Source organism: Asterias amurensis, chromosome 17 (assembly GCF_032118995.1).
Source record: "Asterias amurensis chromosome 17, ASM3211899v1".
Classification (NCBI taxonomy): Eukaryota; Metazoa; Echinodermata; class Asteroidea; order Forcipulatida; family Asteriidae; genus Asterias; species Asterias amurensis.
In genome coordinates, this window is record NC_092664.1 from 14,906,633 (window position 1) to 14,921,914 (window position 15,282).

Consider the following 15,282-nt stretch of genomic DNA (forward strand, 5'->3'; position numbering starts at 1 on the left):
GATAAAAACATTAGTGTTTGCTACAATTTCCACACATTATTCATGTGCAAGAGGTGTATGGCAGGAGATCATGCCAACCCCCCACCCCCACCCCCCAGGGCAAATCGTGTACACATTTTTGTTGTGATATAGCGCCCTCTTTTGAATCATCATCGTGGCAGAGCGCGTGTTAATTATTTCACAATGCACAGAATCTCGTCAGACCATTACCATACTCAGACCGTGGAGGTCGAAATACTAGCCCCATTTCCAAGAAGTACCGTACGGTTTTCCTGCACCAGTTCATTCACAACGGTTGCAATTTGAATAAACAACGCGTGACCCTGGCGATTAATCGTCCTCCATTAGTACATTATTTTGTTTATAAATTTTGGTTTTTACAATTTTTTTATATATTTTTATCCCCGATGCAAATTTAAAATCTATACAACTTGTTTCTTTGTTTTACTTCATCCATGACTGAGCAAGGCCCCCATAAGCGTCCTCACATGGTCTCCGGTCAGTCATTTCTCTGGAAACTTTTGAGAAACTACCGTACAGTTTTTAAATCTTTGCATGTGAGTCACTTCGATAAAAAAGAACTCTTTATAATGATAAAATAATTAAAAACTCTATATCACGTTGTACAGCGTACTTTTTATTATTTTGTATTAACTATTGGTAGGCCCTATGACCAGCAGCAGTGCCTGAAAGGGTCAACTATCATGGTAAAAAAATAAAATAAAAAAAGAGTAATAACTTTCAATTTTGAAGGGCAAAAATACTAAGTATTCTCCCCGTACTCGTTTCCACGGGACTGTGAAAAGTCTTATACACGGTACACTGCAAAACAAAAACACAAAGAACTTTTGACCATCCTCAATGATGAAGACAAATTAAAGAAACATCGTCCTACAAGTCCGGGTTTTACTACTAGGAAAAAGGCTCGAACCAGCGGCCGACGCACACGAATAAATCACGAGTGCTTTTAGGAGAAACAACAATGAGCATAGTCCGAATTTAAGGTCATTGGTCATTCTAACGTGAGTTGATGACCAGTGGCCCAGCAAACATAATAACGTGCCCTGAACGTCGCTACGACGTTATTTGAATGTTGGGAGAACGTTTTTATTTAACGTTGTACGGACGGATAAGTGTGGAGTTTTGTCAACGTCTAGATAACGTCGCGTCATGACGTAATATAATAACGTTGTGAAAACGTTAAATCTTCACGTTTTGATAAAGTTATTTCTGAACGTGATTGTGACGTATTTATATAACGTCATCAACAGGAAAAACCCAACGTTATAAAAACGTTATTAAATGCTTTAAATAAATGTAAATTTATCACAACAAATCAAGACACATGCATACCAAAAGTGCTTTTGGCTCTCTTAACATCTTTAATTGCATACAAATCATTTCATAGAAAAGACAGCAAAACTTTAAAGCATGGTTAAATATAACTCAAAATGCGTTGTATAATAAAAATGGCAAAGATGGAGATTTACAGTTAAATGGTCTGTATACGTTTGGCAATGACTCTACAAATTCAAGGCAATAAAAAACAACTGTATTGTCAGAAGTTCAGCAGCTGTAGGTAGTGTAATGCATTTTGAGAAACGTTTAACTTCGAAGTTCTCCGGTTATAGAAAAAACAGATCACTTTTTATTCCATAAAATTTAGATCTAAGAAATATTCTTCCTGTGTGGAAATAATCGCCCCGTTTTTTCCCGGTGAAATCTCCAAAACACAAACATCTTTTGAAGTGAAATATTCACAGAGGGTTAGTTTTATTGTATTTATCTACATGTATATATTATATTATATACACATACAGTAAGTTCCATACCATTGTTACTGAAACTCACTGCTTGTTCAAATCTAGTTGTAGATACATCGTACCATAAAACTAACCTGTGAAAATTCATGTGGGAAGAATATATAGTCTGCAATTTGAACACCCAATCTGAGAAGCGTTTCTGGCAGAAACACTCATCAGCTTCAAAATGTTTTTCCAAAACCACATTACTTCAAAGTGAACTGTTTCTCAAAATGTTTCTTACCAGGTAATTTTATTGCCAAATGTATAAACAACCCTTTGAAAACAAACGTTTTTAAAGTTAACTTTAAACACAGTTCCAATTGTCTTCAGATTTCAAAAGTAAAAATACAGTGCCATTTTAATGAATACCCACACAAATTGTTTTTGTTTTTTTTACATTTGGATGGAGCAAAATCCAGTGTGAATGGCAAAGTTGTTGAGGAGGAATGTTGAATTTAGAACTTTTTTGAACATATTGAATAATGTTAAATACTGTTCTTGTTTAAATTTCTTCATTTAGTGCATCTACGTTTTTAAATCAGTAACAAAAGCTCAGCTTTGAGATAAAATGTTAAAAAGGGTTTGGGGAAAAAAGGATAGCAGGCAGCAAGTGGTACACGGCAAAATTGTCGATGGATTAGTCAGAATCACCAAGGGTCACCACATCCGAAAAGGTAGGTATTCCTCAACAAGGTTCCTAAATGTAAAAGAAAATGTGAAACAAAGAGAAAATTGAGTCATTTTGACCTTTCCCACAAAATGTGTACATGTATTTCCTTTATCAATGTACACATGTATATCGGTTCATCCATGTCGGGTCAACAAGAACGAGTTTGACATTGTTATTTTCTAATGTATACATCGTGAAACATAACTGTCCATATGTACCTGCACAATATCAAAATGTCTATGGACTGAAAACATGTTCCATTAATCTTTGTATAGGATAGTGAATACCTTTTGTCTTCAAGCTATCTAGTTTTTTTTTACAATATAATAGGCGTTGCCAACATTTCCATTGAGAGTATTTCACAAACAAAGCTACATCATGCACATGTAATTCACTCACCTGTACTTGGGCCCAACTTTTGTTGTGGGGAAATTTTTAGGTGTCAAGAAGATGAGATGGCCTCCTCTAACTTTTTCAGCAAGCTCCTAAAAGTAAAATAAAAACATTTTTAAGAAAAACATAAAGTAATTGGGGTGGTCATTCGAAATGGTAAAACTAAGCATTTTCATTCCTTCTACCCAGTACCCACATATTGTTTGTCTCAGCTAACAAAATTAACTGTAATTGATCAACAAACCTTTTTTTAAATGCTGCCGTTTCATTAAAAAAAGGTAAATTAATCAACATTAAAAAAGCATCAATCATGCTTCACTATTCCATATATGCTTTCTGAAAGAAAAAAAAATGTTGGTTCCTTTCAGTTACCCCTTAATTACTCCTTCAACAATATTAATTATATATATAAATTGATGAAATACTTTTCCTTTTACCGTAGCTGATTTGTGGAAAGCACAATAATAGTAACACACACAAATTGGTGCCCTCATAAGTAAGCATAATAATATATTAAATTAAACATCATGGCGTCGAAAAGCAGTCAATTTTCCTCAAAAATCTGTGGTTCACAATTATTCTACTCTGGGACAAAGGATACACAGTAAACAGGTGTCAAAGAGCACGGAGGAAGACTAAACACGAAGATTGGTTGGCCGTATTCTAGCTACCTCTGCCATTGTATGTGTAAAAATGTCTCATTGTATTGTTGTCTGGAGATGTACACACGACGTACATGAATGATGACATATACAGACAATCGTGATAACCAAAGAAAATACTTGTTTTTTTACGGAAAACACAACAAGATAAAGTGAGTTTTTGTATGTAGAATACTTACCATTGTCGAGAAGATGACAACTTAACAACCGATGTAAATTTGGTCGGCGTAACGTACAGGCTAGGAGAAGAATACGACGGTTGAACGGCGGAAGTGCAGCATAACATTTGAACAATCCCCCACAATCCTCCGCGCGGATTGTAGCCTCGTACTTTATATGAGAATTTACTTTTTTAATAATTGTATGAAGTTTTTTATTATTAATCTTTTTGTTCTTTACTAACACCTATATGAGTGTCTTTATTTTTTTTTATTTATAAAATATTACCATAAAATAATATTATAATAAAAAAATATTATTTTTTATTGAAAACGTTTTGTAGAGGATTTCTGCATGACCGCGGTCATCTGCCTCGTGGTACAACGTTGATACAACGTTATATCTGTACGTTGCCCACGTGCCCCGAGGATGCACGTCGTGCGACACATGCCAGTGAACTGTCAAAACACTGTTCGGTAAAACAAGTTTCCACAACGTCCCATTATCAGACGATGAAAACTACGTCGTTGCAAAGTTAGTTGTACGTTGCCAAATAACCTGACGAAGGTACAACATTCAAGCAACGTTGCCAAACAAAGCTAAAGTGACTTTATTAAAACGTTGTGAAAACACAAAGCCACAACTCTCAGATAACGTTTTGCACAGAACATTCACATAACGTTTGTATATGACGTTTAAAAAACGTTAGACAAAAGTTGTATCTAAGTTATGGAGTAACGTGACGAAACCAAAACCTTCTGACAACGTTGCATAACAATATTCACAGGACGTTTTTATACGATGTTAAAACATAACGTTTTTATAACGTTGTATTTATGTCATTGTGTAACAAGACCAAACTGCAACCTTTTGGCAACGTTGTAGGTTAGTTGTGTTTTAGTTGGGAAGCAACATCACCAAAATACAACTTCACAGTAACGTTACGATGACGTTACGTGTTTGCTGGGTGGATGACCTCTCTCCAGCACACTGTGAGTCCGGATCTCATGGTCGCACATGACGCGATTGCAATGAATTCCTAGAACTTATTTTTGTTTCTTTTAGGATTTCATCAAACATTGAAATCAAAAATCGTTCCATCAGAATTATCAGTATTTTGAAAACAATACTTCACTGCAATAATAATATGAGGACTGTCAAATGAGTTATATATTACCCGAGTCCCTTTTATAGTGGGGGAGGAATAGTTAATTTGTTACACTCCAATGTATAATGTTCCGACTCTCGGGTCATAAACAACATGGAGGTAAAAAATAAAGCAACAGTCCCTAGAGTTGCCGACCTGATGTGCTTTCCTACTAACAGGTCTGATTTGTCGGAATAGCAACTTACGCAAGGGTGGATGGAACGCCCTGGTCACCACTCATATCAATTAAATATGTACGTTAAAACTGTTTACAACCATGCGTGCAACGACTCAAATCAGCAGAAACTCACTTGGGTTGAAATTTATTTTTTATTTCACTGCATGCAATACTCATTGTGAGATGCCCCTGGAGCTCTAGCTCCATGTGGTGCCTAAAAGCGGGCCCTGCTCCTTTATCATTGGCATCTTGAATATTTCACATTGATAACCAAACCGAAAAAATACTATGGTTCCTATTAAATTTGCATTATTTTTTTTTTAATTCGATGCAACTTTATACAAGGAACTTGACCGAGATGGAAACAACATGAAACTTCTGTAATTGGAGGAATGGGTTCACTTAATTCATCGAGAATATTCTACAATAAAACACTTGTGTGTACTGTAGGCCTGGTATTTATAGCACGATAGGATGGCCACGGAGAGAGCATTTGCTGGAATTGAATGACCTACAAACCACATCCTGAACAAAATAATAGTATTGCGTCATTCCCCTGCCGTATAGTGAGATGACCATATAAAGAAAAGGTACATCCAAATATGGAACTGACCGGGTCGGCTTGCCTTGATATTAAAATTAGGGAGATTGCGTCATGTCGGATGTATGTTGCATCAAACTGTGGTCCGATGTCTCATCACTCATTATGATTCGACGCAACAAATTAGTACCTAAGCGTCCATTACTTTCCTATAATAACTTGAATCCCAGTGGGCTTTAATTTCCCATTATGATCTTAAATCTATTATTTTAAGATTATCGCAGTTAAAAAATCGTAAAATTACGATTGCTATAATTGAGTGCGTAATGAGAAATTTGAAGAGCTTGCGGAGGGATATTATATTTTGAGGTTTACGTGTGCCAGACTGATTGACTGGGCTGAATAATGATGTGTGTGATACGTGTACGTACTACGTGCATGAACGTGTACAATACCGCTATACATTAATGCAATGCATTTTATGTACACACAAACGGAGATTCAGTTGTGCACAATTCTAGCATAGGCGTAGTTTGTGTGTGCGTCGACCGACCCAGTTTAATTTCATACACTTTAAAATTGTACACATCTGAACATGGCACTGGCAAGTTTTTCTCGCTTTTGAGCGAGATCGGCGGTATCTTGGCCGACCCAGCGTTGGAGGATCATCGTGGGGCTTCCAACCACACTTTGACACAATCTGTGAAAAATATTCAGCCGGTCATCTCTCGGAAAAAAACATCATTTTTGAGTCCATCCCGATTTCCGTCGAGACGAATTTTTCGCCCAGGTCGTACATCTCTCCAGCGCTGTGGTTATTATTGCGTCACGCGATTTTTACTGACTGTGGATCTGCTGATAATAAACTAAAGTGGCACGTGCATTGTTGTTGTGAAATATCTTCAAGATAAAAATCCATCATTCTCTTGAGTTATTCTATATTGGAACAACACAGCATCGGAAACGTGAATCCTTAGTTCTTCTGGAATTGTAAAAAAAAAAACGGCATTGCATTTCTTGCATCAACGCTGAAATACGTGAACACAAATGTTGGTGACAGTTTTCTGATCACAACAAAAGACGACTGTCTGTAAACCTATTTTTATGCAGCTGAAAACTAACATAATTTCTCAGGAATAATATATTAATATTCTATATTTTATATTTTCAAGAATTGTTCATGACTCTATCAAAAACTTGCTGGACTTGTTGGTGAGGAACTCGTGTGCTACAACCGCCAACGCAAAGCTTTATTGTTTAGAATTCTAACTAACACTCATTTTGGGTGACTAACCTACACAGTGACGCTGTGCTGTGGTGAGTGGAGATTTCGCAATCGGCTGTCAACCCAACGCTTGCTTTGGTGCTGTGCAAAGAAGACAATAGGCAGTAGCACCACCAAAGTCTTCCATTTATTACACAAGTTACTTGTCATATTTCGAAGTCATCAAGCTGAAATTCGTACTGGACGTTGTCACTTCGGGTCCTGCTTTATCGTCGATAAGGACAAAATACGCCTCGCCTTTTCGGTGACTCTGTGTACAACGGCTGATCGGTGTTTGGTTGTCGACAAAAGCAGACTTTGTTTTTCGACTGCGGGGGCCGGCTTTGTTGCCGATGAACATTCAACGCTCTCTTCCCATTCCGATCGAGAATGATCGGAGGAGCGGCCGGAGAAAAGCTTTCTCGCATTTTGACACACCACCCGATCTATCGAACTCTTTCACGAGCAGTTTAAGCCCGAATTTATCGGCACCTACCCCACCGAACTTTGTCCCGAAGGAGCCCCATGTGGTCTCCAAGATCGGGAGTTATCTCCTTACGGAGGAAACCGAGTTGAATGTGTTCCACGCGCTGGACGCTGTCACACATGAAGAATCTAAGTGCAAGGTAAACATCAACATTTTGTTAACGACATTTAACCTTAAATTTAAAGGGTGAATTAAGGTCCATAGAATTTAGAAATCTAGTTCATTTAATTGAACAAAACAATGTATTTTTTGTGCGAAACTTTGTTGTCACCAAACAAACTTTGTCTTTGTGCTAATATTAATAACATTTATACATGTATCATTTCATGTGTATAAATAAAAATACTTTACAAATATCCATGTGTTTTCAAATCATTGTTATATTGATTATCATGATTATTGTAAAATTTTGCTATTATAAAAAAAATTGCATTTTTATACTTTTTGTACTTAAACTTGTTTATATTATAGCACCTATTATTTCTTACTGGACAAGATCATGTGTTATTGAAATTTTGTATTTGGTAAAATGTTTTTGTACAAACCTTGCATTAGTGCTTTTGATAATCTTGTTTAGTTGCAATAATTCCAGCCCCCCCCCCCCCAAGGTTATTGCAACTATTTGGTAACCATGCACAAATGTTTTGAAACTTCAAGAGCTCCTCACTTTTCAAATTTTAAATTTTTCAATAATGACAAGTTCAAATTCAATGCAAAACCTGATGTGCCTGATGCAATCCAATGCAATGCACTGTCAACAGTTGATTCAAAAACTGAAGAACTGACATTTTCACACAGTACTGATGATATCTCAACTAATACTTAGGATTTGCTGACCATGTTATGTTTTTCAACCATTTTCAAACCACTGTACACAAATATACATGTTTCCTATACTGACCAGCTGCAACCATGGTACAGTCCTATTGAGACTTACTTTAATACATGTAAGTCTGTATAGTCACACAGACAGCGGTATAGTGTATAACATCTATTCTTGTTCATTATTTCATGAAACATGTATTTTTATTTATTTCTACAGGTTGTTGATTCTAAGAAATATGCCGAAGAATTTGCTGCAAATTTCAAATTGGAGCCGCACGACAACGTAGCCCCAATTCACGAAGTACTTCTCGGAGAGGAGAAAGCGTACGTCTTCTTTCCCCGTAACCATGGCGACATGCATCAGTACGTACGAAGCAAGAGAAAGCTCAACGAAGAGGAAGCAAGTCGGCTGTTTTATCAGATGGTCTTGGGCGTCGCTCACTGTCATGACAGCGGAGTTGTACTCCGCGACCTGAAACTGCGCAAGTTTGTCTTCAAAAATTGTCAAAGGTACGTTGAAGTGAAAACTACCTATTGCATACATTTTATATAAAAATTGCAAGTATGTGAACTTTAATATGAGTTGCCTTACTCATTTGTACACACACCCCTCATGATACTTCGCAGGGGCAACGGAGACGATTGCCTCCATACCCGGTCCCCAGTCATTGCCTTGGTGCCTTGAAATACTCTTCAGTAGAAATGTACAATTTCTCAATAGGGTACCCTTTGCCAAGGAGAAAATACCTTGATGCCCTTGCCCTTTCAAAAACGAAGCATACAGGCCTGTATGTACATGTAGACACACTTCTATGTTGACCCCCGGAAATCGAGAACGGTTCTTTGTTCTGTCAGCGCCCATAAGACAAAGGATTTGACAAGTAGGGGTCGATAAGACGAAGGAGGTTACACCCGGGTGTCAATTTTTAAAAAGCACTACATGTACCATTCATCTTGAGATGAGTAGTAGTCAATTGTTTACCATGGTGATTTGTTTTGTGACAGGATCCTTTAGCTAAGCAATTTAGATTGATTTTTGCTTAGGATCAATCATTGCTCTTTATGAAATCATCACCAGAAATTAACCAGGTTGCAATGCATTAAGAAACAATTAAAAGGGTAATTTGGAGGGAGGCAACCAAAATTAACATCAGTCCCTTGGCTTGCAAACAAGTACAATGCCGATGACCTTCCAGTGCCTGAAATAGCAGTTGACTCACTGTTCGCTATTACTGTAACTATCATGCCGCCGTTGCAATCACCTCCGTTTCGTGTCCCGTTCTTCTATTTTCATCGTCTGTGTTCTTAAAGTATAACAGCATCGGATATTGACTCAATTGGATGTGAGTGTGACACACATACATGTACAGAAAAGGAAGAGATCACTTTTCCAAGTCTGCCGTTCTTAAACTGGGAAGTGCTTGTTAACTCACACTCGCGCTGCAGTGCTGTGCAGGGTTGATGCTCGTAACCCACAGCATCCACAGCAAATGCTGTGGTGGCCTTTGCCTTTGCTGTGGTGCCCTTTGCAAAGTTACAACATGCATTTATCACATCCTGATTCCTCATTGAAGTCCCCCTTACCAGAGGAAAATTGCTGTGCCCCTTCGAGAAAGAATTTGAGGCCTGCTGGTTTCTCAATGATGATTACTGCTGGTTGGATTGGGATTGAATAAAACAGATAGGTTGAGTGGTGAATACCTAGTGGTGAACAAATGATACTTCCCTTCACCCATTGGAAAATATAACCCCAACTCATTACCTAGGGTAAAATTTGAGGGGCATATTTTGAAAGGGCAAATCAGTTAAGTTAAGGGGCACCAAGTCAAGTCAACAGCAACTGTTGTGCCTCTTTGAAGTAAATGGATTGGGCATGCAATACTGTTTGAGAGAACCAAGATACAGAATGCTAACTTTAATGTGTTTTATAATTTGTGATTTTTACAGAACTAGGGTTATGCTGGAAGGCCTGGCTGATGCCTTTGTTATCGACGACAGCGACGGAGACCTCCTGTGCGATAAACATGGCTGCCCCGCCTATGTTAGTCCGGAGATCCTCAACACAGATCCGTGCTACTCGGGCAAGTGTGCTGACGTCTGGAGTCTGGGCGTGATACTATACACTATCCTCATTGGCCGATATCCTTTCCATGATAAGGAGCCGAGCTCGCTCTTCGGAAAAATCCGACGCGGGAAGTTCACTATACCAGAGTCCGTCTCGTCGCAGGCAAAGTGTCTGCTGCGTAGCATCATGCGGGTTGATCCCGCAGAGCGACTCACGGCGGACGAAATCCTCCACCATCCGTGGTTCCGGCAGGGCACCCTACCGGTCGGTTCTTACACTGATTCGAGTAAAACATCCGACCAAACTGTACCCGATTTCTTTATTCCAGAAAGCGAAGACTCTTTCTTTGTATAGCGAAATGTTTGCAGATGTTTTTTTTAATTTTATTCATCACCATTATACATAATCAGCAGCAGCAGAGTTTGTGATTTATTGGGTTTTTTTTGGTAAGTTATTTTCACCAATGCAAGTGGTTTTACTGAAGCGACTCGATGACGCTGGAAAAAAGATTTTGGTGAGAAGAACTCAATCTGTCTCAATTGTACTTGTGTTTATTAGTGTTGTTTTATCTTTATTTTGTTAGTGAAAAAAAAAATTTTTAATTAAAACATCCTAAAAAAAATATGAATTTATTGTTGAACTTGAACACGTGTACATTTATAGTAGATACCTAGTAAATATGTAAATAATTGGGATTTATATTGTTTTCTTTAATTCTAGATCGAAGTATAGATCAAGTAGTCTGAAGTGTACACAGTCTTACTATGAAGTAGGTTCAGGAACCATCCATATCAAAGAAATATACAGCAAATAATGTGCATATAATTGTACAACAATAGCAAGAAGTCCCAAAGAAAGACACTTTGTATAACGTTCAGTAAAGACTTGGACGCTCAAATTTTACACTGGACCGTAGGTCCGAGGCCAGTGATTTTTTGCATCGGGCCAGTAAGACGGGACAAGTCTAGACTTGATGACAAGTCGTTAGGCGCTGCCTATTTGTCTGCCGTTCAGGCAACAGTCACAGTGCGATAATACACATGCAACGGTCGTAGGTAGCGCGTGGTAATTGCCACTGACTCGCACACACACATACTGGGATCGAGGATGAGTGTACCGTCCCCGTAGCTACACCGCGCTGTAACTACACCGCGCTTCTTGACTTCAAGACTAGGACAAGTCCGACACTCCTGTCGTGTTTTTGACTTCAATAACAATACCTCACTTTGTAATATCTTGGAATAGAAAAAAACTATGTTCAATATTGACTCTGAGTCCAATACTAAATTCTATTAAACACTGAATATTTTCTACAGAGCATTATGACAAAAATACTGCACATCCATTAAGACCAATTAGATAAATCTTCTCTTACATGTCATGAAAGGCTTGTTCAAACAAAAAACCTCAAATACAAGTTAAACATTGTGGTTGGAATTTGTTTTCCTCATTAGTTGATGCTGGTCTTTTAAATCTTTTTTTTCTGGTCCAGAAAACATTTTGAGGGACAAGCCCTGTGGTCCTGTGGTTGTTTTGCCTAATTTTGCGACCTGCAATGTTCGTTTACCAACACTTAGTTTACAGATACCAACAGTAGACAGGAATTTAAAAACTCGTCTTTGAACATTGTATTTGATGTCCAGGTAGTGGGAGTCTGTATTTAGTTCACACTTTATTAGACTATACCCAGAAATAACCGTCAACACTTCGAACAATTAATTTTTATACAAAATGTATAATGATTGAGATCAGCATGGCATTGTAAACTATTACTGTATGAAAAAAAAAAGCCTGATTTTTTTTTTTTGACGCTAAAATCAAATTTTCTGATCATACGGGCCTGAGCTTACCGACAAAAAATATACCTCAGCTGAACCTGAAATATTGTGTTGCAATACCAGCCAAAGTGCAGATTACAATGTCCATTAACTTGAATGCGTTGATTCCTTTATTATACAAGTACATTTAATTCATTGCTTACTGTTGTGTAAGTTTGTACCAATTTCTTTATAAGAGATTGGTTGAAGGGACACGTTTCAATTTAACTGGTTTTCAGTTTCACACAAAAAAGAAAACACACAATCCAGAATACTATGTTCACTCCCAACTAAGTACTTTTACACACAACACAAATTAACAAAAGAATCCACACAACTGCAGCTTTCTAAACTTGTTTTTGTTTGAATTATTAGAGCAATTTGACATACAATGCCTTTATGTTTGGCAACACCTCATTGTTCCTTCTGAAATTGATTTCAAAAAAAGACTGTACAGAAAACTGTTCTAGACTGGAACTGGTTCCTAGTTCCTTCTATTGACTATTCACTGCCAAATAAATGTTAAAATATGAGACAAACAAATTGTGTTGTGTTTAAATTCAAGTAGTAGTGTTGTTTCTTTTGTTGGATAATATTAATTATAAAGTACATGTACAGGGTTGGGGGGAAAAGAAAAGCAATGTAAGATCTGTGCTGATAATTTGGAGAACGGATACACTCGGCTCTTGGTTAGCAAGGTCGATTGAACCGGCCGACTTATAAACAGGAACTGGTTTGTTTAATTAATTTCCACTCAATTAAAGCAAGACATAAAACAATGACTCTAACGAAACAATATGCAATGAGCGGGGGCCATCTAGAAACCAACAGGACTTGTATTGTTGACCCATGTAAGAGTGAATAAAAACACGGGTTGAGGTTGGAGCAGACCCAGGAAGACTGTTCTAAATAATAAGATAATATTGGGAATTCTTGTGGCGGGGGTAGAAGGGGTAGTTTTGTATAATGCCGGGGCACGGTTCTGATGGATGAAAACAGATGACACTTCAGCGGATGTGGTGACTGTGAACCCCCCCCCCCCCCAAGAAAAAAAAAAAAAAAAAGGGTTTTTTGTTTTATTCCATGATCGGCTCCATCATAAATTTTGGTATGCGGTACATGATTATTTTAGAGCTGGTATACTATTATTTGCCCTCCGGGTTTCCAACGACTGCCAATGTGTTTCCTTGATCATAGAAAAGGGAACACTTTTTATGGAATTGTATCTATTGATGAGGTAATCGGACATTGTGACTGACTGACTGACTGACATTTCGTGGGTGGGTTGTATGGAACTGCATGCAATGCTCCAAGCGTGGGTGGACCAATAGAGAAAGGAGTTGGGCCACGCCAAGGTAGTGCGCTCACGTTCCTTTAGGTTAGATCAGCGTTGTGAAAGTTGCATCGAACGGCTGAGTAGCATGACCTGATTTGAAACTTGGCAGACACAATAATGCAATTACAGGTGCTGAGGTGGCTTTACACCTATCCTCTCTGTGTCGTGGTGGGAGAGCGTGAAGTAGTCTGCTGGTAGAATGATAATGGCCATGGGATTGCCCTTTCACTAGCAGCATCTCCTCTTAGGGTTGAGTGCTAAAGGAATTTGACTGACCCAAAACGAAATTGAATGGCAGATTTCTGATTTTGAAACGCAGTAACAACTGGAGAGGCAAAATAGCTGAAGCTCAAACGCGTAAAAATTAAATTGGCTGCTCATGTTCTCAATTTGACGGAGAAAACCTATAACAATTTATTATTTAGTCAACCGGGTAGGCCCTAAGCCGGTGAGGTAGGAGATCCTGTCCCCCTGAGATTCGGCCACCGACCCAATGGGAAACTTTTTACAAACTTCTTCTGATAGCGCGCATTTTTTTAATCATCCTAGACCATTGTGGGAAGGCTCAATCTCCGGTGGGTTTGACAAAAATTCACTGGGACACCGGCCCAAGGAAACATCAAGAACGAACACACAGATGGTCGTTTTTACGATGTGTGTGCAATGATGATGACGTGATACTTCGTGTCATTCCATCAACTTGATAACGGGTTCGTATGATAGTTCGATATGAGCAGGCTATCACAATCATCACAGATAATAAACGCGATTACAAGCTATTGTTTACTTTTATCGGGTTGAAGTTCACTCAAATTTGCATTTGTGACCTACAAAAAGCCCATCAGGCGAGTGACCCTCCAAAGCTACCCGATTTAATACTTAAAGGCAGTGGACACTATTGGTAAATTGTCAAAGACTAGTCTTCACAGTTGGTGTATCTCAACATATGCAGAAAATAACAAACCTGTGAAAATTTGAGCTAAATCGGTCGTCGAATTTGCGAAATAATAATGAAAGAAAAAACACCATTGTCACACGAAGTTGTGTGCGTTTAGATGGTTGATTTCGAGACCTCAAGTTCTAAACTTGAGGTCTCGAAATCAAATTCGTGGAAAATTACTTCTTTCTCCAAAACTATGGCACTTCAGAGGGAGCCGTTTCTCACAATGTTGCATACCACCAACATCTCCCCATTATTCGCCACCAAGAAAGGTTTTTGCCAATAATTATTTTGAGTAATTACCAATAGTGTCCACTGCCTTTAAATCATTCTGTGTAATGAACAATTACTGGCATCATCTTTTTTCAACCTTTCGGCACACATTCGAATCAACTCATTTTTATTTTTATAAAAAAAAAATGTTGGGGGGGGGGGCGTGGTGGAAAAGATAGATGAACTTAATTGGAGGTGCAAAAAGTAACAGAGAACTTTGAAAAACATTATAGGCGGTGGACACTATTGGTAACTCAAAATAACTATCAACATAAAACCTTTATAATATTGGTAACGAGTAATGGGGAGCTGTTGATGGTATATGAAACATTATGAGAAACGGCTCCCTGTGAAGTAACGTAGTTTTCGAGAAAGAAGTAATTTTCCATAATAATTTGATTTCGAGACCTCAGGTTTATAATTTGAGATTTCGAAATCAAGCCTCTGAAAGTACACAACTTCGTGTGACAAAGTTCTAAACTTGAGGTCTCGAAATCAAATTCGTGGAAAATTACTCCTTTCTCGAAAACTACGTCACTCGATTGAAGGATGGTTTGTAAACAAAATTCAGGCAGGCCTAGCATGCAACGGCCCAAAGCACCGTGAACTTGAAGTTTCAAGATTTTGTTGAGCACCACACTGAAAAGTGAGTTGTTAAGGGGCTATTTTTGTTAGTGGCTCAACCTACATAATCATGCCAAGCATCCATCATTGTCAAGT

General features: G+C 38.1%; 1 protein-coding gene and 1 long non-coding RNA gene across 2 annotated transcripts; one reads left to right on the forward strand and one right to left on the reverse strand.

The window, feature by feature from the left end:
• Positions 1 to 1,359: 1,359 nt before the first annotated feature.
• LOC139949787 (uncharacterized) lies at positions 1,360 to 3,860 on the reverse strand. Its single transcript, XR_011787576.1, has 3 exons — positions 3,710 to 3,860; positions 2,875 to 2,960; positions 1,360 to 2,502 (listed from the first exon to the last, which is right to left on the reverse strand). It is a non-coding gene; the product is annotated as an uncharacterized lncRNA (long non-coding RNA).
• Positions 3,861 to 6,046: 2,186 nt separating this feature from the next.
• LOC139949574 (tribbles homolog 2-like) lies at positions 6,047 to 12,278 on the forward strand. The gene is made up of 3 exons (XM_071947973.1): positions 6,047 to 7,445; positions 8,349 to 8,641; positions 10,079 to 12,278. The coding sequence occupies exons 1-3, from the start codon at positions 7,173 to 7,175 to the stop codon at positions 10,548 to 10,550; spliced, it is 1,038 nt and encodes a 345-aa protein (XP_071804074.1). The 5' UTR covers positions 6,047 to 7,172; the 3' UTR covers positions 10,551 to 12,278.
• The last annotated feature ends 3,004 nt before the right edge of the window (positions 12,279 to 15,282 follow it).

What these genes read in the sequence shown, in the direction of transcription:
- LOC139949574 (XM_071947973.1), top strand. Translation starts at nt 7,173, where the DNA reads ATGAACATTCAACGCTCTCTTCCCATTCCGATCGAGAATGATCGGAGG. An exon ending in ATGAAGAATCTAAGTGCAAG is followed by an intron (nt 7,446 to 8,348) that starts GTAAACATCAAC and finishes TTATTTCTACAG; the next exon opens with GTTGTTGATTCTAAGAAATA. An exon ending in GTCTTCAAAAATTGTCAAAG is followed by an intron (nt 8,642 to 10,078) that starts GTACGTTGAAGT and finishes TGATTTTTACAG; the next exon opens with AACTAGGGTTATGCTGGAAG.